Source organism: Anomaloglossus baeobatrachus, chromosome 11 (genome assembly GCF_048569485.1).
Source record: "Anomaloglossus baeobatrachus isolate aAnoBae1 chromosome 11, aAnoBae1.hap1, whole genome shotgun sequence".
Lineage (NCBI taxonomy): Eukaryota > Metazoa > Chordata > Amphibia > Anura > Aromobatidae > Anomaloglossus > Anomaloglossus baeobatrachus.
This window is the reverse complement of record NC_134363.1, coordinates 51,746,519-51,771,125: the sequence shown is the minus strand read 5'-3', so window position 1 is coordinate 51,771,125 and position 24,607 is coordinate 51,746,519. Positions and strand designations below refer to the sequence as shown.

Below are 24,607 nucleotides of genomic sequence, written 5' to 3'. Positions count from 1 at the left end.
ACAGGAGTGTGTTTTGGCTGCAGAGCTTCCTCCACAGCAGCATGTCTGTCACTAGGAGCAAGGCTGCAAACATGTATGCTATATGCACTGCTTGCAAGCTAATTCTGCCAGAGCCTAGCACGTACCCACATTGTGATAACTGTGCTAATATGGTTGTGTCTCAGCCTGGAGCCTCCGCAGGGGTCCCTCCGGCTGCTTCGGTCCCGGTGGCTGAACCCCCGGCTTGGGTAGCATCCTTTACACAGGCTCTTTCCAAGTCGTTTGCCGATTCCATGGGGCAGCTGTCTCAGACGCTGCTGTCTATGCATCAGCCTCCCTCTCAGCCCCCCTCTCAGGGTGTCTCTGCTGCTCAGAGCTCTGCAGAGCCCTCAGAGCATGTCCTTGGACCCCGTCCCCCCAAACGGAGACGCACGGACCCTCCTCCTTCCTCGTCCCACGGCTCTGATTCACAAGCCGAGGTGCAGGGCGAGGATGATTCATTTACTGTGGGCTCAGACTCTGCCTCTATGTACCCCATTGACTTGTCTGAGGGCGATGCGGACGTTAGTGACTTGATTGCGTCCATTAACTCCGTACTGAACCTTAACCCACAGGAGTCAGAGGATCAACCCTCTCTGGTGGAGGTACACCAGTTTACCTCTCCTAAGAAGCCTAGGAGTATGTTTTTTAACCACTCCAGCTTTCAAACCACTGTTAACAAGCCAAGGGCCTGTCCTGACAAACGTTTTCCGAAACGTAGTTCAGATGACAGTTTCCCGTTTCCACCGGAGGTGGTTAAGGACTGGGCCCAGTCCCCAAAGGTAGACCCTCCAGTGTCCAGAATCTCATCCCGCACAGTAGTTGCGGTGGCCGACGGCACTTCTCTTAAGGATCCCACTGACCGCCAGGTTGACCTTCTGGCCAAGTCTGTATTTGAGGCGGCAGGAGCCTCCTTCTCTCCGTCTTTTGCGGCGGTGTGGGCTCTTAAGGCTATCTCTGCCTCTCTGGCGGAGATTCATTCCCTCTCCAGAGACTCTATTCCTGAGATGGATGCTTTAACCGCCCGAGCTTCAGCTTTTGCATCCTACGCCATGTCTGCCGTCCTGGAAGCTTCTCACCGCACGGCAGTGGCCTCCGCTAATTCCCTCGCGATCCGCAGGATCTTGTGGCTTCGAGAGTGGAAAGCGGACGCTTCCTCTAAGAAGTACCTTGCGAGTCTCCCTTTTACTGGGTCACGGCTGTTTGGGGAACAGCTGGATGACATAATTAAGGAGGCTACTGGCGGAAAGAGTACTTCCTTGCCACAAGCTAAACCCAAGAAACCTACCCAGGGCAGGAACCAATCGAGGTTTCGTTCCTTTCGTTCCTCTAACTGGTCATCCTCTAAGCCCACGGTCTCGTCCACTACCGCCAAGGATCGTAAATCCAACTGGCGCGCAAAGCCGCGTCCTCAAAAGACCGGAGGAGCCGCTGCCACCAAGGCAGCCTCCTCGTGACTATCTGGCCGCGCCAGCAACGTCCTTGGTCGGGGGCAGGCTCTCCCACTTTGGCGACGTGTGGTTGCAACACGTCTCCGATCAGTGGGTGCGGGATATCATCACCCACGGCTACAGGATACCTTTTTCTTCCAGCCCGCCAAACAGATTTTTTCTGTCCACCCCCCCCTGCTCCAAAGCCGCCGCCTTCGCTCAGGCCGTGGCATCCCTGCAGACCAACGGTGTAATTGTTCCGGTCCCCGCCCGGGAACGGTTCAGAGGTTTCTACTCAAACCTCTTTCTAGTTCCCAAAAAGGACGGTTCCTCCCGGCCCATCCTGGATCTCAAGCTTCTCAACAAGCATGTTCAGGTGCGGCACTTTCGCATGGAATCTCTAAGATCGGTCATTGCCTCAATGACCCAGGGAGATTTTCTCGCATCCATCGACATCAGAGATGCCTATCTGCATGTGCCTATTGCGGTTTCACACCAGCGTTGGCTACGCTTTGCGATCGGAGAGGAACATTTCCAGTTCGTGGCTCTTCCCTTTGGCTTAGCCACGGCCCCCCGAGTGTTCACCAAGGTCATGGCAGCAGTGGTTGCTGTCCTGCACCTCCAGGGATTGGCAGTGATTCCTTACCTGGACGACCTTCTAGTCAAGGCCTCATCCAGTGTAGACTGCCAACGGAGTGTCTCTCTCACTGTCGCCACGCTAATTCAGTTCGGGTGGCTTGTCAACCTCCCCAAGTCGACTCTGACCCCGACCCAGGTACTCTTGTACCTAGGGATGCAATTCGAGACTCTGCCGGCACTTGTCAAGTTGCCCTTAGTCAAACAGCAGTCCCTTCGTCTGGCGGTGCGCTCTCTGCTGAGGCACCGCCGTCATTCCCTCAGACGCCTCATGCAGGTGCTGGGTCAGATGGTGGCGTCCATGGAAGCGGTTCCCTTTGCCCAGTTCCATCTGCGTCCCTTGCAGCTGGACATTCTCCGCTGTTGGGACAAGCGGATCTCTTCTTTGGACAGGCTAGTGGCTCTGTCATCACAGGCCAGGAACTCCCTTCAGTGGTGGCTTCAGCCCCTCTCCCTGTCACAGGGGCGGTCCTTCCTGACTCCGTCCTGGGTGATTCTCACCACGGATGCCAGTCTCTCCGGTTGGGGAGCGGTGTTTCTCCATCACCGAGCACAGGGCACTTGGACTCCGTCCGAATCAGCCCTCCCGATCAATGTGCTGGAGATCAGAGCTGTGTTTCTAGCTCTTCTAGACTTTCACCACCTACTGGCGGGCAAGCACATTCGGGTTCAGTCGGACAACGCGACAGCGGTTGCCTACATCAATCACCAGGGCGGAACTCACAGCCGCCTGGCGATGTTGGAGGTTCAACGAATCCTCCAGTGGACGGAGGACTCAAAGTCCACCATATCCGCAGTCCACATCCCAGGCGTGGAAAACTGGGAGGCCGATTATCTCAGCCGTCAAACCGTGGACGGCGGCGAGTGGGCCCTGCATCCGTCAGTGTTCAGATCAATCTGCCGCAAGTGGGGCACTCCGGAAGTAGATCTAATGGCTTCCCGGCACAACCACAAGGTTCCGGTTTACGTGGCTCGCTCCCACGATCCTCAAGCCTTCGCAGCAGACGCACTGGTTCAGGATTGGTCTCAGTTCAGTCTGGCCTATGTGTTTCCCCCTCTAGCGCTCTTGCCCAGGGTTCTGCGCAAGATCCGAATGGAGGGCCGTCGAGTCATACTCATTGCTCCGGACTGGCCCAGGCGAGCCTGGTACCCAGACTTGCTCCGCCTGTCCGTAGAGATCCCGTGGCATCTCCCGGACCGCCCAGACCTTCTCTCTCAAGGTCCGTTCTTCCGCCAGAATTCTGCGGCTCTCAGATTGACGGCGTGGCTCTTGAGTCCTGGATCCTGACGGCTTCAGGCATTCCCTCTGAGGTCATCTCCACCATGACTCAGGCTCGGAAGTCTTCCTCGGCTAGGATTTATCATAGGACTTGGAAACTTTTCCTGTCCTGGTGCCGCTCTTCCGGCCATGCTCCTTGGCCGTTCGCCTTGCCGACCATCCTGTCTTTTCTACAGTCAGGTCTACACTTGGGTCTGTCCCTCAATTCCCTTAAGGGACAGGTGTCGGCTTTGTCGGTATTGTTCCAGCGGCGTATCGCTCGACTGGCTCAGGTGCGCACCTTCATGCAGGGCGCATCTCACATCATTCCTCCTTACCGACGACCCTTGGATCCCTGGGACCTTAATTTGGTCCTCACGGCCTTACAGAAACCCCCTTTTGAGCCTCTCAGGGAGGTTCCTTTGTCCAGACTTTCACAGAAAGTCGTCTTTCTAGTAGCCATAACTTCTCTCAGGAGAGTTTCCGATTTGGCTGCGCTTTCTTCGGAATCCCCTTTTTTGGTGTTTCACCAAGACAAGGTGGTTCTTCGTCCGACTCCGGACTTTCTTCCTAAGGTGGTGTCTTCCTTCCACCTTAACCAGGACATTTCATTGCCCTCTCTTTGTCCGGCCCCTGTGCATCGCTTTGAGAAGGCGTTGCACACCTTGGATTTGGTGCGGGCGCTCCGCATCTATGTGTCTCGCACCGCCGTGTTTCGGCGGTGCACCTCACTTTTCGTGCTAACCACGGGTCAGCGCAAGGGCCTTTCGGCTTCTAAACCGACCCTAGCTCGTTGGATTAGGTCGGCCATATCCGATGCCTACCAGTCTTCTCAGGTGCCTCCCCCGTCGGGGATTAAGGCGCACTCGACCAGAGCTGTCGGTGCCTCCTGGGCTTTCAGGCACCAGGCTACGGCTCAGCAGGTGTGTCAGGCTGCCACTTGGTCCAGTCTGCACACTTTTTCTAAGCACTACCAAGTGCATGCTCATGCTTCGGCAGATGCGAGCTTGGGCAGACTCATCCTTCAGGCGGCTGTCGCCCATTTGTGAAGTTAGGTTTTGCCTACTTCTCAGTTTAGTTTATTTCCCACCCATGGACTGCTTTGGAACGTCCCATGGTCTGGGTCTCCCATAAGGAACGATAAAGAAAAAGAGAATTTTGTTTACTTACCGTAAATTCTTTTTCTTATAGTTCCGACATGGGAGACCCAGCTCCCTCCCTGTTGCCTGTTGGCAGTTTTTGTTCCGTGTGCTTCACGGCTGTTGTTAGTAGACAGAGTTCTGGTTTTGCCGAGTTTTACTCTATCTCTACTTATGGGTGGATGTCCTCCTTCAGCTTTTGCACTGAACTGGGTAGATTGTCATCCAGGGGGTGTATATAGCCCGGAGGGAGGAGCTACACGTTTGAGTGTAGTGCTTTGTGTGTCCTCCGGAGGTCGCTAGCTATACACCCCATGGTCTGGGTCTCCCATGTCGGAACTATAAGAAAAAGAATTTACGGTAAGTAAACAAAATTCTCTTTTTTAACTTTACGATTTGTAACGTGCCCAGAAAATGTCATTTCAGACAAACTCGTACCCATAGAGTTCACCATCTGTATATCCGATTGTGTCACTGATATATCAACATGAGACATACACAAAGGCAAATGGGGAAAGTTTTGTGGCATAACAAAGTGGTACTATAGCTTATGGCAGGGGTAGAGAACCTCCTTTTCTGTGGCCCCCTGGGCAGATTCCCAGGGACCACAGTGCTCCAGTGGTAGCCAATGATGTATATACCCTACAGTGCTGTTTGTGCGCCCCCAGCGATGTCTGTGCCCCACAGCCATGAATATGCCCCCCCAGCGATGTATATACCATCCAGTGATCCCCCAGCCTACCCAGTGATGTTTATGCCTCAGCCCTCTCCTGTAATGTATATGCCCCAACCCCTCGTGACGTATATATGCTTCCAGCCCCTCCTGTGACATATATATGCCCCAGCCCCTCCTGTGACGTATATATGCCCCAGCCACTCCTGTGACAGATATATGCCCCAGCCCCTCCTATGACGTATATGCCCCAGACCCTACTGTGACGTATATGTCCCAGACCCTACTGTTACGTATATGCCCCAGACCCTACTCTGACGTGTATATTATATATATATGTGCCCCCAGCCCCTTCTGTGAAGTATATATGGTCCCAAGCCCTCTTTTGATGTATATATGGCCACGGCCCCTCCTTTGATGTAAATATGGCCCCAGCCCCTCTTTTGATGTAAATATGCCCCCGGCCCCTCTTTTGAGGTAAATATGCCCCCGGCCCCTCCTATGATGTATATGCCCCCAGCACCTCTTTTGATGCATATATGCCCCCAGCCCCTCCTGTAATGTATATTCCCCAAGCCCCTCCTCTGATATATATATATATGCCCCCAGTCTTTCCTTTGATGTATATATGCTCGCAGCCCATCCTTTGATGTACATATGCCGTAGCCTCTCCTGTGATGTATATGCCCCCAGACCCTCCTATGATGTATATGCCCCCAGCCCCTCCTGTGATGTACGTGCCCCTAGCCCCTCCTGTGAAGTATATGTCCCCAGCGTCTCCTGTAAAGTATATACTGCAGCACCCATGTCTCCTATGTGATGTACATACAGCAGTCCCACAGTCTGCTACATGATGTATTTGATTTACAAAACTTACTAATCACAAAGAGTTGGCTGCGCTCCAGACCGACACAAACCTGGAAAAGCAGTTATGACAAGCAACATCATCAATATCAACTAACATCACAGCAGGATCAAAAAGAAGCCGCTCCAGCCACCACAGTACGGGTGAGTTAATTGATTGGTTTTCCCAAATATATTAAGGTCATTTTCAAGTTGATAATTTTAAGAGGCCCCAGTATGATGGTAGAAATGTAAAAATGGTCCTTGGCATAAAGAAGGGAATTTTGTTTACTTACCGTAAATTCCTTTTCTTCTAGCTCCAATTGGGAGACCCAGACAATTGGGTGTATAGCTACTGCCTCCGGAGGCCACACAAAGCATTACACTTAAAAGTGTAAGGCCCCTCCCCTTCTGCCTATACACCCCCCGTGGGATCACGGTTCCTCAGTTTTAGTGCCAAAGCAAGAAGGAGGAAAGCCAATAACTGGTTTAAGAACAAATTCGATCCGAAGGAACATCGGAGAACCGAAACCATTCAACATGAACAACATGTGTACCCGAAAAAACAAAAATCCCTAAGCAAACAGGGCGGGTGCTGGGTCTCCCAATTGGAGCTAGAAGAAAAGGAATTTACGGTAAGTAAACAAAATTCCCTTCTTCTTTGGCGCTCCATTGGGAGACCCAGACAATTGGGACGTCCAAAAGCAGTCCCTGGGTGGGTATAATAACCCCTCGTGATAGGACCGTAAAAACAGCCCTACCCTACAGGTGGGCAGTCGCCGCCTGAAGGACTTGTCTACCTAGGCTGGCGTCCGCCGAAGCGTAGGTATGCACTTGATAGTGTTTGGTAAAAGTGTGCAGACTCGACCATGTAGCCGCCTGGCACACCTGCTGAGCCGTAGCCTGGTGTCGTAATGCCCAGGACGCACCCACGGCTCTGGTAGAATGGGCCTTCAGCCCTGAGGGAACCGGAAGCCCAGCAGAACGGTAGGCTTCAAGAATTGGTTCCTTGATCCACCGAGCCAAGGTTGACTTGGAAGCCTGCGACCCTTTACGCTGGCCAGCGACAAGGACAAAGAGTGCATCCGAGCGGCGCAGGGGCGCCGTGCGGGAAATGTAGATCCTGAGCGCTCTCACGAGATCCAACAAATGCAAATCCTTTTCACATTGATGAACTGGACGAGGGCACAAGGAAGGCAAGGAGATATCCTGATTAAGATGAAACGGGGATACCACCTTAGGGAGAAACTCCGGAATAGGGCGCAAAACCACCTTGTCCTGGTGAATCACCAGGAAGGGAGATTTGCATGACAGCGCTGCTAGCTCGGACACTCGTCGAAGAGACGTGACCGCTACTAGAAAGGCCACTTTCTGTGAAAGGCGAGAAAGGGAAACATCCCTCATAGGCTCGAAAGGCGGCTTCTGGAGAGCAATTAGAACCCTGTTCAGATCCCAGGGCTCTAACGGCCGCTTGTAAGGAGGGACGATATGACAGACCCCTTGCAGGAACGTGCGTACCTGAGGAAGTCGTGCTAGGCGCTTCTGAAAAAATACCGATAGCGCAGAGACTTGCCCCTTGAGGGAGCTGAGCGACAAACCTTTTTCCAACCCGGATTGCAGGAAGGAAAGAAAAGTAGGCAATCTAAATGGCCAGGGAGAGACTCCCTGAGCAGAGCACCAAGACAAGAATATTTTCCACGTCCTGTGGTATTTCTTGGCGGAGGTAGGTTTTCTGGCCTGTCTCATGGTGGCAATGACCTCTTGAGACAATCCTGAACCCGCTAGGATCCAGGACTCAATGGCCACACAGTCAGGTTCAGGGCCGCAGAATTCTGATGGAAAAACGGCCCTTGAGACAGCAAGTCTGATCGGTCTGGTAGTGCCCACGGTTGGCCTACCGCGAGGTGCCACAGATCCGGGTACCACGACCTCCTTGGCCAGTCTGGAGCGACGAGGATGGCGCGGCGGCAGTCGGACCTGATCTTGCGCAGCACTCTGGGCAACAGAGCCAGAGGTGGAAACACATAAGGAAGCTGGAACTGCGACCAATCTTGAACTAAGGCGTCTGCCGCCAGAGCTCGGTGATCGTGAGACCGTGCCATGAAAACTGGGACCTTGTTGTTGTGCCGAGACGCCATTAGGTCGACGTCCGGCATCCCCCAGCGGCGACAGATCTCCTGAAACACGTCCGGGTGAAGAGACCATTCCCCTGCGTCCATACCCTGGCGACTGAGGAAGTCTGCTTCCCAGTTGTCCACGCCTGGGATGTGAACTGCGGATATGGTGGAAGCCGTGTCTTCCACCCACGTCAGAATCCGCCGGACTTCCTGGAAGGCTTGCCGACTGCGAGTTCCTCCTTGGTGGTTGATGTATGCCACCGCTGTGGAGTTGTCCGACTGAATACGGATCTGCTTGCCTTCCAGCCACTGCTGGAAGGCTTGTAGGGCAAGATACACTGCTCTGATCTCCAGAACGTTGATCTGAAGAGTGGACTCTTGCTGAGTCCACGTACCTTGAGCCCTGTGGTGGAGAAAGACTGCTCCCCACCCTGACAGACTCGCATCTGTCGTCACTACCGCCCAAGATGGGGGTAGGAAGGATTTCCCTTTCGACAATGAGGTGGGAAGTAGCCACCATCGAAGAGAATCCTTGGCCGCCTGAGAGAGAGAGACGTTGCTGTCGAGGGACTTCGACCTCCCATCCCATTGGCGGAGAATGTCCCATTGTAGTGGACGCAGATGAAACTGCGCGAAAGGGACTGCCTCTATTGCTGCCACCATCTTCCCTAGGAAGTGCATGAGGCGTCTCAAGGGGTGCGACTGACCCTGAAGGAGAGATTGCACCCCTGTCTGTAGTGAACGCTGTTTGTCCAGCGGAAGCTTCACTATCGCTGAGAGAGTATGAAACTCCATGCCAAGATATGTTATCGACTGGGTCGGGGTTAGATTTGACTTGGAAAAGTTGATGATCCACCCGAAACCCTGGAGGGTCTCCAGCGCCACGTTCAGGCTGTGTTGGCATGCCTCTTGAGAAGGCGCCTTGACCAGCAGATCGTCTAAGTAAGGGATCACGGAGTGTCCCTGAGAGTGTAGGACTGCAACTACAGCTGCCATGACTTTGGTGAAGACCCGTGGGGCTGTCGCCAGACCAAAGGGCAGGGCTACGAACTGAAGGTGTTCGTCTCCTATAACGAAGCGTAGAAAACGCTGATGCTCTGGTGCAATCGGTACGTGGAGATAAGCATCCTTGATGTCTATTGATGCTAGGAAATCTCCTTGAGACATTGCGGCGATGACGGATCGGAGGGATTCCATCCGGAACCGTCTGGTTCTCACGTGGTTGTTGAGAAGTTTTAGGTCCAGAACGGGACGGAAGGATCCGTCCTTTTTCGGTACCACAAACAAATTGGAGTAAAAACCGTGACCTTGCTCTTGAAGAGGAACAGGGATCACCACTCCTTCCGCCTTTAGAGAGCACACCGCCTGCAGGAGAGCATCGGCTCGGTCGGGAGGCGGAGACGTTCTGAAGAATCGAGTTGGAGGACGAGAACTGAACTCTATCCTGTACCCGTGAGACAGAATGTCTCGCACCCAACGGTCTTGGACCTGTGGCAGCCAAATGTCGCCAAAGCGGGAGAGCCTGCCACCGATCGAGGATGCGGAGGGAGGAGACCGGAAGTCATGAGGAAGCCGCCTTGGTAGCGGGTCTTCCGGCTGTCTTTTTTGGGCGTGACTGAGCCCGCCAAGAATCTGAACTCCTCTGATCTTTTTGAGTCCTTTTGGACGAGGAGAATTGGGACCTGCCCGAGCCTCGAAAGGACCGAAACCCCGACTGTCCCCTCCTCTGTTGGGGTTTGTTTTGTCTGGGCTGAGGTAAGGATGAATCCTTACCCTTGGACTGTTTAATGATTTCATCCAAGCGCTCACCAAACAGCCGGTCACCAGAAAATGGCAAACTGGTTAAACATTTCTTGGAAGCAGAATCTGCTTTCCATTCCCTTAACCACAAGGCTCTGCGTAAAACCACGGAGTTGGCAGATGCCACTGCCGTACGGCTCGTAGAGTCCAGGACAGCATTAATCGCGTAAGACGCAAATGCAGACATTTGAGAGGTTAAGGATGCCACCTGCGGAACAGATGTACGTGTGACCGTGTCAATCTGTGCAAGACCAGCTGAAATAGCTTGGAGTGCCCATACGGCTGCGAATGCAGGAGCAAACGACGCGCCGATAGCTTCATAGATGGATTTCAACCAGAGCTCCATCTGTCTGTCAGTGGCATCTTTAAGTGCAGCCCCATCCTCCACTGCAACTATGGATCTAGCCGCAAGTCTGGAGATAGGGGGATCCACCTTGGGACACTGGGTCCAGCTCTTGACCACGTCAGGAGGAAAGGGATAACGTGTATCCTTAAGCCGTTTGGAGAAACGCTTACCTGGATAAGCGTGGTGTTTCTGGACTGACTCTCTAAAGTCAGAATGGTCCAGAAAAGTACTTAATTTACGCTTGGGATACCTGAAATGGAATTTCTCCTGCTGTGAAGCTGACTCCTCCGCAGGAGGAGCTGGGGGAGAAATATCCAACATTTTATTGATGGACGCGATAAGATCATTCACTATGGCGTCACCATCAGGAGTATCCAGATTGAGAGCGGCCCCAGGATCAGAATCCTGATCAGCTACCTCCGCCTCATCACACAGAGAGTCCTCCTGCTGGGACCCTGACCAGTGTGATGAAGTAGAGGGCCGCTCATAGCGAGCTCGCTTAGGCTGTCTGGGACTGTCGTCCGTGTCAGAGCCATCACCCTGGGATGCGTGGAACACCCCCGGAGCCCGGAGCTGTTCCAACTGAGGGGGGCCAGGGAGCAATGAATCAACAGTGCCCATGGTCTGAGTTACTGGTCTAGACTGCAAAGTCTCTAGAATCTGAGACATAGTCACAGATAATCTATCCGCAAAAATTGCAAACTCTGTCCCCGTCACCTGGACAGTATTCACAGGTGGATCTCTCTGGGACACCTCCAGCAGAGGGCCCGGCCGAGCAGGGGGCACAGGGACCGAACACTGCACACAATGGGGGTCAGTGGAACCTGCCGGTAGAACAGCCTCACAAGCGGTGCAAGCAGCATAAAAAGCCTGTGCCTTGGCACCCCTGTTTTTTGCGGACGACATGCTGTATTCTCCACAGAGTAATCCAGGAGGGTATATAGCCAAGAATCACCAGCGACCGTTTAGTGCAATGTATAGCATGCAAGCATAAAAATACAGTTGAACACTTCGTCACTAGTGGGGTCAGCACCGGAGGTGCCGCTTACCGCCCGCTAAAAGCGGGTTGTAGTCGCCAGAATCCCGTGCCTGGGTCTCCCAGAACTTGTCTCCCCTTTCCAGCTCAGCCTGCACATCAGGAATGGCTGCCGGCGTTCTGTGAAGAGGGGCGGACCGTGGGCGTGCCTCAGACAAAGTGCGGGAAACTGGCTTCCCACTGAGCTCAATGTGAGGGCTGGAGTATGTAAAGCAGATTCCAGCCCTCAGCGCTGACGTTCTGCATAGCGTCCCGCCCTTCCCCTGACTGGCAGGCCTGGGGGCGGGAGCGAAACGGAACTAGGCCGCAAAAGCCGGGGACTCTAGTAAAAAGCGCGGCCGACAAATATGCACTGCCAGCGTGGAAGTCCCCGGCGCACCACAAGTCACAGCCGCGTCGCAGTAAAAACTGCCAGCAGGGGCCGGCACGGCAGTTCCCCACACATAAACTCCCTTAGCAAGCTGTGGAAGTGTGGCACAAGCGCAGCAGCGCTATTGTCCCCGGCGCACTAACACACCCAGCAATGCTGCAGTGTGTGCGCGGTCTGTACGGGGACACAGAGTACCTTGGTGAAGCAGGGCCCTGTCCCTGACGATACTCCGCTCCATATCCAGCAGATTCCCCAGGGGCTGTGGACGGAGCACGGTCTCTGTGCCTGGAGACCGGTAAATCCCACTTCACCCAGAGCCCAAAGGGGGATGGGGAAGGAAAGCAGCATGTGGGCTCCAGCCTCTGTACCCGCAATGGGTACCTCAACCTTAAACACCGCCGACACAAAGTGGGGTGAGAAGGGAGCATGCTGGGGGCCCAAGTATGGGCCCTCTTTTCTTCCATCCGACATAGTCAGCAGCTGCTGCTGACTAAACAGTGGAGCTATGCGTGGATGTCTGACCTCCTTCGCACAAAGCTTGAAAACTGAGGAACCGTGATCCCACGGGGGGTGTATAGGCAGAAGGGGAGGGGCCTTACACTTTTAAGTGTAATGCTTTGTGTGGCCTCCGGAGGCAGTAGCTATACACCCAATTGTCTGGGTCTCCCAATGGAGCGCCAAAGAAAAAAGGTTTCCCCCCCTGGCCTGTTGCATACACATAAAATAGCTGTCAACCACAGCTCACACTAATGCCTGTTGAATTTCACGGAGCCTTTTTGCTAAGTTTTTGGAGCAGAAAACGGAGCAGAATCTCTAAGTTTTTGAAGAGTTTTGCATTTTTGGAGGAGGATTTGGAGAGTTTCCGCTCCAAAAATTCAGCAAAAATGCTCAGTGTGCACCTACCCTTAGTAATGTCCCCAATTTCTGAACTACAGACCCTACATATAATGTGTATATATGAGTCCGCATCATCCATCCCTCCTAGCCGTACGCCTCCAGCACAATGTGAACAGAGCCTGCAATGGCCGGTGTCGTAATACGCAGCAATGAAAAGGCCGAGCACGCAATGCACCGGCCATTGCAAGTTTTTCTCTTTATTTAAAGGGGAAGTGTTACTGTATTTTGTAACAGTTCTTAGAAACCACAAAACAGAAAGTATATGCAAACGTCTATTAGCAAAGTGTTAAAATTCCCCATTCATGACAAAGGTTGTCCACATGCCAGCAGATGTTACAGTTTTTAGGCAGGACGCCCCATTAAAGAGCCTGCGGACAGCCATAGACTCCCATAGTCTTGACATCGTACAGTAACTGGTCTCACTGCCATACTTATCTACAACATATGGACCCTAATGTGAAGGCTCTTTTTAATGCAGATATTTGAAGTTAAAATTCCTTTTTGGAATTTGATTTCATTAAAAAATTTGCAGTTTGTCTTCTATAGTGTCTGTGTTGCACTGTGTATTGCTGGATACAGCATGAGTTAACTGAGAATACGTCAGTGAGCTGGGATGCTGATGACATTGATAGCTAGGGGGCCCTATGGTATCCCTAACTTGAGTGATACTCTTGATGGTGGAGACGCCTGAGTCTCCTTCCTCGCCCTGCTCCTGACGTTTGGCTTTTACATGATGTTTGTTTACCGCCACAATCAACTTTGATGTGGTCTTCAATCAGCTGAGAGGAGCTTAGAAAAAAGACAGATAACAGGTCTAACTCCCTGACTGTTATAATGAGCTCATGTCACACCGCGTTTTGCACAAACTTCACCGACTGTCATGGCGGCATTGGACTCTGCAGATTCTGACACTCCTCCAGATGGTTTCTCTGGTGTATGGGATCAACAGAGGCAGCCTCGGTAGTCGACTGCTGTGTGCTGATTCATAGGCAGGCTGGCAAGAGTTAATCCATGCTAGTCTGCTTCGCCCTTTAATCACATGTGGGGAGACCTATCACATCTGCTCCCCTCCTATTTATGCTGGTTGAAGCCTTCTACCCATGCCAGCTATAGTTTATTCTATGTTGGTCTGTGAGGTGTGGTGTCTAAGACTTTCTGGTGAAAGTTGTGCTTTTTACTTGGTGCAGTTGTTGAGTTGCCCCCCGTTTTGTACTTCCTTCCTGCTCTTGTTTTACTCCTGAAGCTCTTACTGTCTGTACCTTTGTGTGTATGTGCTGTGTGATAGAGTTTTGGTTTTCCCTTGTCTGTCTTTGTGTGTGGTTTTCAACACACTCCCGTCCCATCCCTCCCTGAGGGGAGGGGCAATCAGATCAGGACTGGTCAGGAGCAGGGCCAGGAAGGAGACTCAGGCCTCTCCACCATCAGGAGTATCCCTGAGTTTAGGGATAGCATAGGGCCCCCTAGCTTAGGAAGCCTGGTTCCCCGCTATCCCATAGTCATTGTGACAACTCACTGACGATACATTCTCAGTTAACTCATGCTGTAGCCAGCAATACACAGTGCAACACAGACGCTATAGAAGACAAATGGTGTAAAAATGTTAATGAAAAATTATTTTTAGCCCCAAAATACATACATTTAAGAAAAAAAAGCCTCCAAAAAGTAGACAACTCTCTTCTAGGAGTGTATGTAGACTCTTTATATAGAGATGCATGCTTGCCTACCTGTCAATCAGGATCTTCTGCAGACACGTGTTGATCAGATTGGCCACTAGGGGGCAGTTGTCTCGCCGTACAGTCTCTATTCCCTTGCAATCCATCTTATCATGGGTGTCTGCGCTGGAAGAAAAGTATAGACCGGCGTATCGCTTCTTGTTGATTAACAGATATGGAAAATATACCTAGAATATAAAAAAAATAAATGCATTAGTAGTAGTAAGAAGAATATTTGGAAAGATTTTCCCTGCCAAACCAATCTCCAATATTGGCAAACACAATATGAATTATTTTATTATTTATATTCATTAATTCATGTAGTTCGCTATAGAAGGTTGCAAAATGAAAAATCTGGGGTAAATTTTTTTCAGGAATTCCAGTTGGATTATATTCCATAACAGTTGAAATCTTCATTTCTTGGTTCAATGCATGAACGCCACCATCATGGATCCTCCCTGGGGGTATCTTGCTGGTCACCCTTCCCCTACTGCCCTTTCCGCAGAGGAGTCCCGGTGTCCCTATGATTGTGTGAGGCAATCGAGATCGTGAATATTGCAGACAGAACATGGACAAATATGAGTACGGCCTTATGAAAGGATCTATGAGAGGCCATATACATGTGGCTGTGATCCACCAGAACGTGACCGATCACTCCTCCATGAACTCAATCAGACCACTGACGTGCCAAAGGCACCACATCAGGAGGATCGGTTACAAAAAAACATATGTAGGCCGACTCTTCTCATTTTAATCTGAACACTCCTAAGGACTGGTGTGACGTTCCTTTGTGAAGGCCTCTTCGTTGTTGACCTTGAACCGCTGCTCTCAAAGGTCATCGTGCTGCAGAGTAAGATGGCGATGGAGGTCTCTCCTCTACTCCGAGGGGTCCCACTTTTGTCTTGGATACAATAATATCCGGATATCGGTTTGAAGACCATGTGGGAAATGCCATGAAGAGGTAGGGGGAACGTCACAGTGGTCCAACTACTGGGGGGTGGCATAGAGTACAGTAACCGAACCCCTTTATTCTTTATTCCAGGTGCCCTAACAGCTAAGCGTTATATTAATTTGGTGGTGGAACCAGCGGCCATTTCTCCCAGGAGCCGTTTTTCAACACACCAGGCCGCATGTTGCTTCTCCTGTGGCTACAGCGTCTCCAGACTTGTCTCCCATCAAGAACTTCTGGATGTCGTTACAAAGGAGCTGCCAGCAGAGGATCTTGATGGTTTGTCTAAGTGCATTTCATGGTAGAACCTTCCTCCGTTGACCATTAATGACCTCAGTGACAGCAGCCGAGGCTTTAAGTGTCCGGACTTCTAGACATGGCTCATACTCCCGACGTAATAAATCAGAGATACTTTGAACATTTTGTTTCCATTTTTTTCATCATTTACAGATAGGTGATTTCCACAATTCCATGACTTTGAGGGGTGTATAATGAGAGCTGCAAGCCTACGATGCCAACGAGTTGGGAGAAGATGATTAATAATCAGCAATATAATGGGTACAAACCTTTTCAAACTCCAGCTTTATGGGAGGGGTAAAATGGCTGGACACCCAGGCTGCAGCTTCTCTTCCTATCTCCATGGCCTCGGAGACCGTCTGAACTCCAAGTTTGCACATCACAGAGTCGGTGTCACCGTAAATAACCTACAGAGAAAGGACAGGTGTCAGTTATAATAATGTCCGATTGCATCCCTGGACCCGGGCACTGGATAGAAAATAAATGCTGCCCTACCTTGGCGTCCGCCTTGTAGCCATTGGCAAGCGTGTACTTCGATTCCACCAACTGTTTGGTTTTCTCGATCATCTGTCGGCCAAAGCCAGTGACGCTCTGCGAAGAGAAACCATCAAAGAACTCACACTGGTGGGACCGCAAGGTCAGGGGCGCCCAAGATAATAGGAGATGGGCTGACATGGTGGACTGGATCAGTTCCAGTGTCATGTAAAACTCCAGTAGGCAAAAGAGAGCAAATATTGGTGGATGGATGTTTGGACGGTAGGGCTGCCCTACTCATTGTGGCCTCATCTTTTCAAGGGTCGTATGATCATGGACTGGTCCAAGGACCTTGGTCAACAATTTCTCTTGCTTCCCTGACCTGCAGTTTTATTCTATATAACATCAATGGGACGATGAAGAACGGGCCGCTCTCCGAATGTCAGTCCCTCCATAAATTGAGAAGCCATCATGGCATTGGCCAATATTCCTACGACACCAAGTGTCTGAAGGTCAAAGGTAGCCCAATGGTCCAGCAAATGTGCAGCCAGGCAATGTTCATGTATACACATAGAGTGCCTTCAAAAGCTGAAAGTTGTGGCTTCTCGTTGGCGTTTCTTAGTAGACATTTTGCAGAACTGGATGAAATCTTAAGACGGTAGGAAACCACCAGCTCAAGATGAAAACCTCATTGTAACTCACTACTCAGACTTTACTGTTGTAAAAAATTTGAACCATAACCCTAATGAAGGTTAGGACAAATTACAGAAAAAAAAACAAAAAGGGGTGAAGGGGGTGCATCATTGATAAAACAGACTAGCGGCTATAAAGGTCCTCTGTGTTCAGGGTGTCGCACAATACACATATCATCTGGGTCACTCCTTATCTATAAGCCGGGAAGTTTACAATTTAGCAAGATTGGGTCAGTTCCTGCCATCGTGTCAATGCACAGGGCAGATAAGCCCGGCCTCGGCACAACCCCCTCAAAGGCTCAAAATGTGGAAAGACCTCTGCTGCAACCTCTCCCTCCCTTTCCCCCGGAAGGATATTTGTTCAATGTCTGGTTTTGCCTTCCAGATTTTGTAACGCTGACTGCAGTCCCTCTACATACAAACGAGGGCTGCCACACCACCGTGACCGGGGGCTTCATCAATGTGGGTGCAGTGCCCCGGAATGGATGTTTTGGGGACATAACAGTCTTGTAAAAGTATGCCGATCCCGGACCACAGAGATCATATATTACAAAACTGTGTAGTATTATTATGGCATATAGGGTGTTAAAAGCGTAAGGGCTTTGGGGCTGCAAAAGGAAGCAAAACCGGAATTAAAGGCAGACAATTATACTTACGGACTCTCCACTCAACTGTTACATTGCTTCCGGGTCCGCTCATTAAAGCTTATAAATATTGACAGCTTTTCCCCACAAACCCTCTGTGATTGGTTGCAGTCAGACTGCCGGCATCTGTGATTGGTTGCCATCACAAAAGCTGTCTGGGTTCCGCGGAGTGGAGTGTAAAAATAAATGATTGGAAAAAATGGCGTAGGGTCCCATGTATTTAGATTCCCAGCGCAGATAAAAAGGATAGCTGGAGGCTGGAACCCCCAGCCGTGTGCGTTATCTTGGCAGTGTATCAAAATATGAGGGACCCCATATGGCTTTTCTTCTAAATTAATTAAATAAATAATTAAAAACGGCGTGCGGTCCTTCCCCACTAGTTTTGATACCCAGCCAAGATAAAGCAGACAGCTGGGGGCTGGTGTTTTCAGACTGGGGAGGCCTCATGGTTATTGGGCCCTACCAGCCTAAAAAAAGCAGCCTACAGCTGCCCCAGAATCGGCACATCCATTAGATGCCCCAATCCCAGTGCTTACCCGGATCATCCTGGTTGCCCTGGTGCAGTGGCAATCGGGGTAATATAAGGGATGGCTGGGATTTCTAAAAGAAAAGAAAAAAAAAAAATCATAGTTGTCATCAAGCCCGATTTTAGTAATGGGTAGGGGTCTATGAGACAATCCCCTCCATTACTAATCGTGTTGGCCATTTTCACACAGGGTGATTTTTGCTTCTTTTCATTGGTTTCTTGCAAATCCATGCTAATAAAACACTGCTTTTACAGTAACAGCAAAGTCTATGAGATTCCAGAAATCTCATGTACACACAAACATCTGCCAATTTCCTAACTGAAATGGCAACCCAAAACACCCCTGCAGGTTCGACGTAATCCTCAGACACTAGGTCCCACGACGATCTGCTACATCTGAGGTCTCAGTTCTCGGTCACAATAGAAAACGTGACCAAAACCTGCGGCCTGACACACTGACAGAGCCACAACTGTGAAAGCAATGACTTCAGTGAGTTCATCTGAGGTCACCGCTGTCGGTTTCCACAATACCCCAGCTGTGACCTCAGGCAACCTCTACAAACTCACCAGAGGTGAACTCAAAAGGGACCACCAGCTGTGACCTCAAGTTAACTCACTGACATCATCGCACACAGCTGAAGCTCAGTGTATTCCGCAGCTCGCAGTGCGCAGTAATGTTTTCTAATGTGACCGCGCACTGCAACCTCAGGATGTAGCAGAGCTGGGTTTGTCGTGGGACATCGCGTCTGTGGATTATGTCGGACCTGAAGGGATGTTTTGGGAGTTAATAAATTGCAGAAAGAAGGCGTTTAAGGATTTTTTTCTGTTTTTTGCATTTCCTTTTACTTGCACGATTAGTAAAGGGGGGGGGGGAGGAGTATGGGAGGAAAATGTCTTATAGAACTCTACACATTACTAACCTCAGGGTTGATGACAGCTGTGGTTTTTGCTTATAAATCCCAACTGTCATTAAACCCTTATATTACCCCCGAATCCGACAGCTCCAGGGTAACCAGGATAAGGAAAGCAGAATCTAATGGATGTGCCAATTCTGGGGCGACTGCGGGCTGCTATTTTTAGGCTGGGGGGGGGGTCAATAACCATAGGCCTTCCTAGCCTGAGAATATCAGTCAACAGCTGTGTGCTTTATATTGGCTGGGTATCAAAATTGAGAGGTGCCCCACGTCGTTTTTTATTTTGTTTGTTTTTTTAAATATTTAAAAAAAAAAAACAAAAAAAAAACCGTATGGTGTCCCTTGTATTTTGATACGCAGCAAAGCTAACGCACACAGCTGGGGATTACAGCCGCCAGCTGCCTGCCTTATCTGCGCTGGGTATACCCTATTTCATTTTTTCCAATTTATTTTTTTTTACTCTCCACTCTGGGGACCCAGACATCTAGTGTGATGGCTACCAATCATAGACGCCGGCAGTCTGACTGCAACCAATCACAGATGCTGTCAAAGAGGGTGAGTGGGAGAAACAGTGAATATTCATAAGCTTTAATGGCAGGATCCTGAAGCAGATGACAGCCGAGTGGAAACTCAGTAAGTATAATTGTCCTGCTTTAATTCCCGTTTTGCTCAGGTTCCCATAGACTTATATGGTGTTTGGGCTCAAGTTTGAGTTGAAGTCCAGTACAGAACCGGGCCACAAAGGCCACATCAGCTGAAACTCAACAAACCTGATTCTTCTCTCCCCCAACTTCATATATTGCGAGGACCCCATCTACATTAGACTGTTGGCAGGATCGGCCGACTTCTAGGTATAGTGTATGGGTCCCCTGCCCTTGGGCTTCTGTGCCTACACCTTGTTCCTCTCTTCACGTTCATCACCACCTGGTGCCTATATGTGGCCACTTTTTTTGTTGTTTCTAGCATTTATCAGGTATAATTTGCATATTTGACAGCGACTTGTAAATTCACAAGAGAAGCCGCCATACTTTGAATGAATAAAACTATTGACAGAGGGACATAAAGGATAAAGCCGGTGGACTGGGAACGGAGGGAATTCCCAGGAGACTAAACTGAGTGGTGACACAGTCACTGCCTGTTACACTGCGGACAATGAACAGGTGGCAGACGAGCGCAGCAAGGAAAACGTTAAAGGGGTTCTACAGGACTCGGTGGAAAAAAAAAAAAAGATGTATTCTGCCGAGAATAATATTTGTTCACTTTAACCCTATTCACCAAGTTACTTCCGTCCCTGCAGCAAATGCCTCATTCTGCAGCAAAACAAACACATGTACTCAGTGACCTGAATGGTCCTTAAAAGAGTTATCCACGTTCAGGACATATTTTTATTTATTTGTATTTTTTTATTATTTATTTTTTATTTATTTATTTACTTACATTTATTTATATTTTTTTATTTGTATTTTTTATTAGTATTTTTTTATTATTTGTATTTTTTAATATGTATTTACTTTTATTTATTTCTATTTTTTATTATTTATATTTTATTATTTACTTTTATTTGTATTTTTATTATTTAATGTTTATTTGCATATTATTTATCTACATTTTTTATTATTTGTATTTTCATATTTTTTAATGATGTATTTATTTTTATTTTTTATTATTCATTTTTGTATTTATTATTTATTTGCATTTTTTTATTTGTATTTTTGTATCATTTATTTTTATTTATTTGTATTTTTATTAATGTTTATTTGCATTTTTTTATTATTTATTTACATTTTTTATTATTTGTATTTTCATATTTTTTAATGATGTATTTACTTTTATTTATTTATTATTCATTTTTGTATTTTTTATTATTTATTTTGCATTTTTTTATTTACTTTTATTTGTATTTTGTTTATCATTTATTTTTGTTTGTATTTTTTATTTATTCACTTTTAGCCTGACGTGACAGCTTAAAGGGATTCGATTACTGAGCTTCATACTTACTACATGGTATTCCTGAGCTATTGGTGGGGATCTCAGGCCCCCACCCACCTGCAAGCAATGATAGCGACATGGAGTTCATGGATCCGAATGACAATGTGCCCATAGAACTGAATATAGATTACATGAAATGCATCAGAAATGACTATTGGGCACTAGCTTTTGCCTCCAATCTGTGTATTAGTACCCGGACTTACCTGTGATATCTCCAGACAGGGCAGTTTTCCAACTTGTGCTCCGGTAAACCCATAGACGGAGTTTGCGCTTACTTTCAACGCCAGCTGACGACCATCCAGAACCTTTTGTTTAAAGGGATCAGTCTCCTTCTTAAGTTCTGCTTTTGCCCTAAAATATAAAAAATGGATCAGAAGTAAATAATAACTCACCTTGTACGGTCAGAACCGATGTCTTGTTAAAACGGAAACCTGCTCATCTATATTGCCAAAATGTTTAATATCATAATGAAAGGTGTATGGAAAGGAATTATTTACTATTGGGCTGGTTTGGATCTTACGACATTCACCCCGGAGTGAGGACGGTTCTGCTGAACCACACTAGGCCTCCTCTCAGACTGCTGAATTCAGGACAAGAGACCCACGTCTGGTCTGAATATTGAAGTATAAGGTGGTGAACACCGGAGGTATAAAACCAGCCTTAAGCCTAAGGCTAGGTTCACATTTCCGTTGTTTATGATCAGTCACAATCCGCCACTCTGATAAACAACGCAAGCCGTTTGGCGGATTCCGTTGTTTCCCATAGACTTGTATGAGCGGCGGATTGTGACAGATGCCCTTGCGTTACATCCGCAGTCCGACTGATCAGTCGTCGAACGACTGACCGTCGGGCGGCAGGAACGCAGCTTTTAATGTTTTTTGAGCTGTGCTGGGGCTGGGGCAGCAGCTGTGCTGGGGCGGCTGTGCTGGGGCTGGGGCGGCAGCTGTGCTGGGGATGGGGCGGCAGCTGTGCTGGGGATGGGGCGGCAGCTGTGCTGGGGATGGGGCGGCAGCTGTGCTGGGGATGGGGCGGCAGCTGTGCTGGGGATGGGGCAGCAGCTGTGCTGGGGCGGCAGCTGTGCTGGGGATGGGGCAGCAGCTGTGCTGGGGCTGGGGCGGCAGCTGTGCTGGGGCGGCAGCTGTGCTGGGGCGGCAGCTGTGTTGGGGCTGGGGCAGCAGCTGTGCTGGGGCTGGGGCGGCAGCTGTGCTGGGGCTGGGGCGGCAGCTGTGCTGGGGCTGGGGCGGCAGCTGTGCTGGGGCGGCTGTGCTGGGGCTGGGGCGGCAGCTGTGCTGGGGCGGCAGCTGTGCTGGGGCTGGGGCGGCAGCTGTGCTGGGGCTGGGGCGGCAGCTGTGCTGGGGTGGCAGCTGGGCTGGGGCGGCAGCTGTGCTGGGGCTGGGGCGGCAGCTGTGCTGGGGCTGGGGCGGCAGCTGTGCTGGGGCTGGGGCAGCAGCTGTGCTGGCAGCTGTGCTGGGGCGGCTGTGCTGGGGCTGGGGCAGCAGCTGTGCTGGGGCGGCTGTGCTGGGGCTGGGGCAGCAGCTGTGCTGGGGCAGCTGTGCTGAGGCTGGGGCAGCAGCTGTGCTGGGGCGGCTGTGCTGGGGCAGCAGCTGTGCTGGGGCGGCAGCTGTGCTGGGGCGGCAGCTGTGCTGGGGCGGCAGCTGTGCTGGGGCGGCAGCTGTGCTGGGGCGGCAGCTGTGCTGGGGCGGCAGCTGTGCTGGGGCTGGGGCGGCAGCTGTGCTGGGGCGGCAGCTGTGCTGGGGCGGCAGCTGTGCTGGGGCGGCAGCTGTGCTGGGGCGGCAGCTGTGCTGGGGCGGCAGCTGTGCTGGGGCTGGGGCGGCTGTGCTGGGGCTGGGGCGGCTGTGCTGGGGCTGGGGCGGCAGCTGTGCTGGGGCGGCCGTGCTGGGGCTGGGGCAGCAGCTGTGCTGGGGCGGCTGTGCTGGGGCAGCAGCTGTGCTGGGGCGGCTGTGCTGGGGCTGGGGCAGCAGCTGTGCTGGGGCGGCTGTGCTGGGGCTGGGGCAGCAGCTGTGCTGGGGCAGCAGCTGTGCTGGGGGCGGCTGTGCTGGCGCTGGGGCAGCAGCTGTGCTGGGGGCGGCTGTGCTGGCGCTGGGGCAGCGGCTGTGCTGGCGCTGGGGCAGCAGCTGTGCTGGGGGCGGCTGTGCTGGCGCTGGGGCAGCAGCTGTGCTGGGGCGGCTGTGCTGGGGCTGGGGCGGCAGCTGTGCTGGGGCGGCCGTGCTGGGGCTGGGGTGGCAGCTGTGCTGGGGCAGCTGTGAGGGGGCTCTGGTGGCTGTGAGAGGGCTGTGCGGTGGAAGCTTCAAATAATAATGCCCGGAGTCCGCGAGAGCGCAGATGGATCTCTCGGCTCAGGATCTCATCCGCGGCCCGTTGATCTCCCAGCAGTGGACTTATGGAGAATGGCGCCAGGAGGTGGCCCATGCGCAGATAAGATCTCGGTTTAACATTGAGTCAATAGCTCAATCTGCGCACACGCCAACTCTGGGCACCATTCTTTGAAGCCCTCACCACCTGCAGAATTGCCCTGCTCCACCACCGCCTCTCCCTCCTGTGATCCCGCTCCACCACCGCTGCCACCCCCCCCCCCCCCCAGTAAGACACCACTGGATTATAAGACGGACCCTCCTTTTTTTTCCCTCTATGTTTGGGATGCGTCTTATAAACCAAAAATTACGGTAATACAGTATATTAACAGCCTACTCACCGCTTTCGGGCGGATAACAGGTTTTCCAAAATCTCAGGCAGCAATCCTTTCCTTATATTTGATTTTACAAAGCAATCTCCTGTCGGAGTCTTGATAAAATCTTCAGGATTGAGTCTGTAAAAAAAAATATATGTATATTAAATAGCAAGCACACTGAACTCCGCCTTCTTCCCATTACTACAGGGAGAAAATGGCTATGATGCCTACAGCAAACGACAGGTTTGCGGATCTTGTAGGAGGCAGTGACCAGGCTTCGGACTATGCATTTTGGTGAACTCTTTTTTTTTAATATATGGAAGAGAATATATCATATTCTTATACTGATTATACACCAAACATTGGAAAGTTCTATCCCCCATCCATCAGATAGTGGTTAACTTGATCTGGGAATCCATCTTTGTATGGAGCAGAGGTGCTCATGTTCACTCTCCACTCCATTCATTGTCTATGGGACTGCCAGACAGCGCAGAGTGGAGAACAATGAAAAATAAACACATAATACTGACCCACATTTATCGATAGATCCAGTCTGCAGCAGGGTAGTATAGCAGAGGTTGTGCGCCATCATGATAGATGGATACAGCGACGAAAAATCCAGAGTGGCAATAGGCACGTCATAATATCTGTAAAAAATGACAGATCGATGCAAGATAAAGGAGACAAAAAATAACTCACAACTTGTAAGTCTGTCTAAAAATATAGGGGGTTAGATCAAATCTTCACTTTCAGCTACATAGATGATATACAATTATACCTATGGTTTCTTGTCCGCAGGCTGGAATTACAGAGCCAGTCATAGATGTGCAATATCCGGCAGAGCCCGGGGACAAGAGCGGGGCAGGTTCAGTATACCTTTTCAAAGGGAGTCTGTCAGGTGATTTTCTTGTACAATACTAATGTTTTCCTTAAATAAGGCTAAAGGAGACCTTAAAGCAGGGGAGGGCAATTAATTTTCCCATGGGGCCGCATGAGAAATTGGGATTGGTTTAGAGGGCCGGACTAATATAATTACCTCAGTTCTACCCAATATACTACATCACTACACCCCCTCCATATACTACACCTGTAATAAACTACACCACTACACCCCTATATACTACACCTGTATTATACTACACTCCCTCCATATACCTG

At 50.4% G+C, this 24,607-nt stretch overlaps 1 protein-coding gene across 1 annotated transcript in view; it reads right to left on the bottom strand.

Moving 5' to 3' along the window:
- The window catches only part of POLD1 (DNA polymerase delta 1, catalytic subunit), a 181,564-nt gene that overhangs the window by 49,985 nt on the left and 106,972 nt on the right, over positions 1-24,607 (bottom strand). Inside the window, 6 exon segments of the mRNA XM_075328482.1 lie at positions 14,288-14,463; positions 15,791-15,928; positions 16,017-16,112; positions 20,964-21,111; positions 23,474-23,587; positions 23,980-24,096. Coding sequence (XP_075184597.1) covers positions 14,288-14,463; positions 15,791-15,928; positions 16,017-16,112; positions 20,964-21,111; positions 23,474-23,587; positions 23,980-24,096 — 789 coding nt within the window.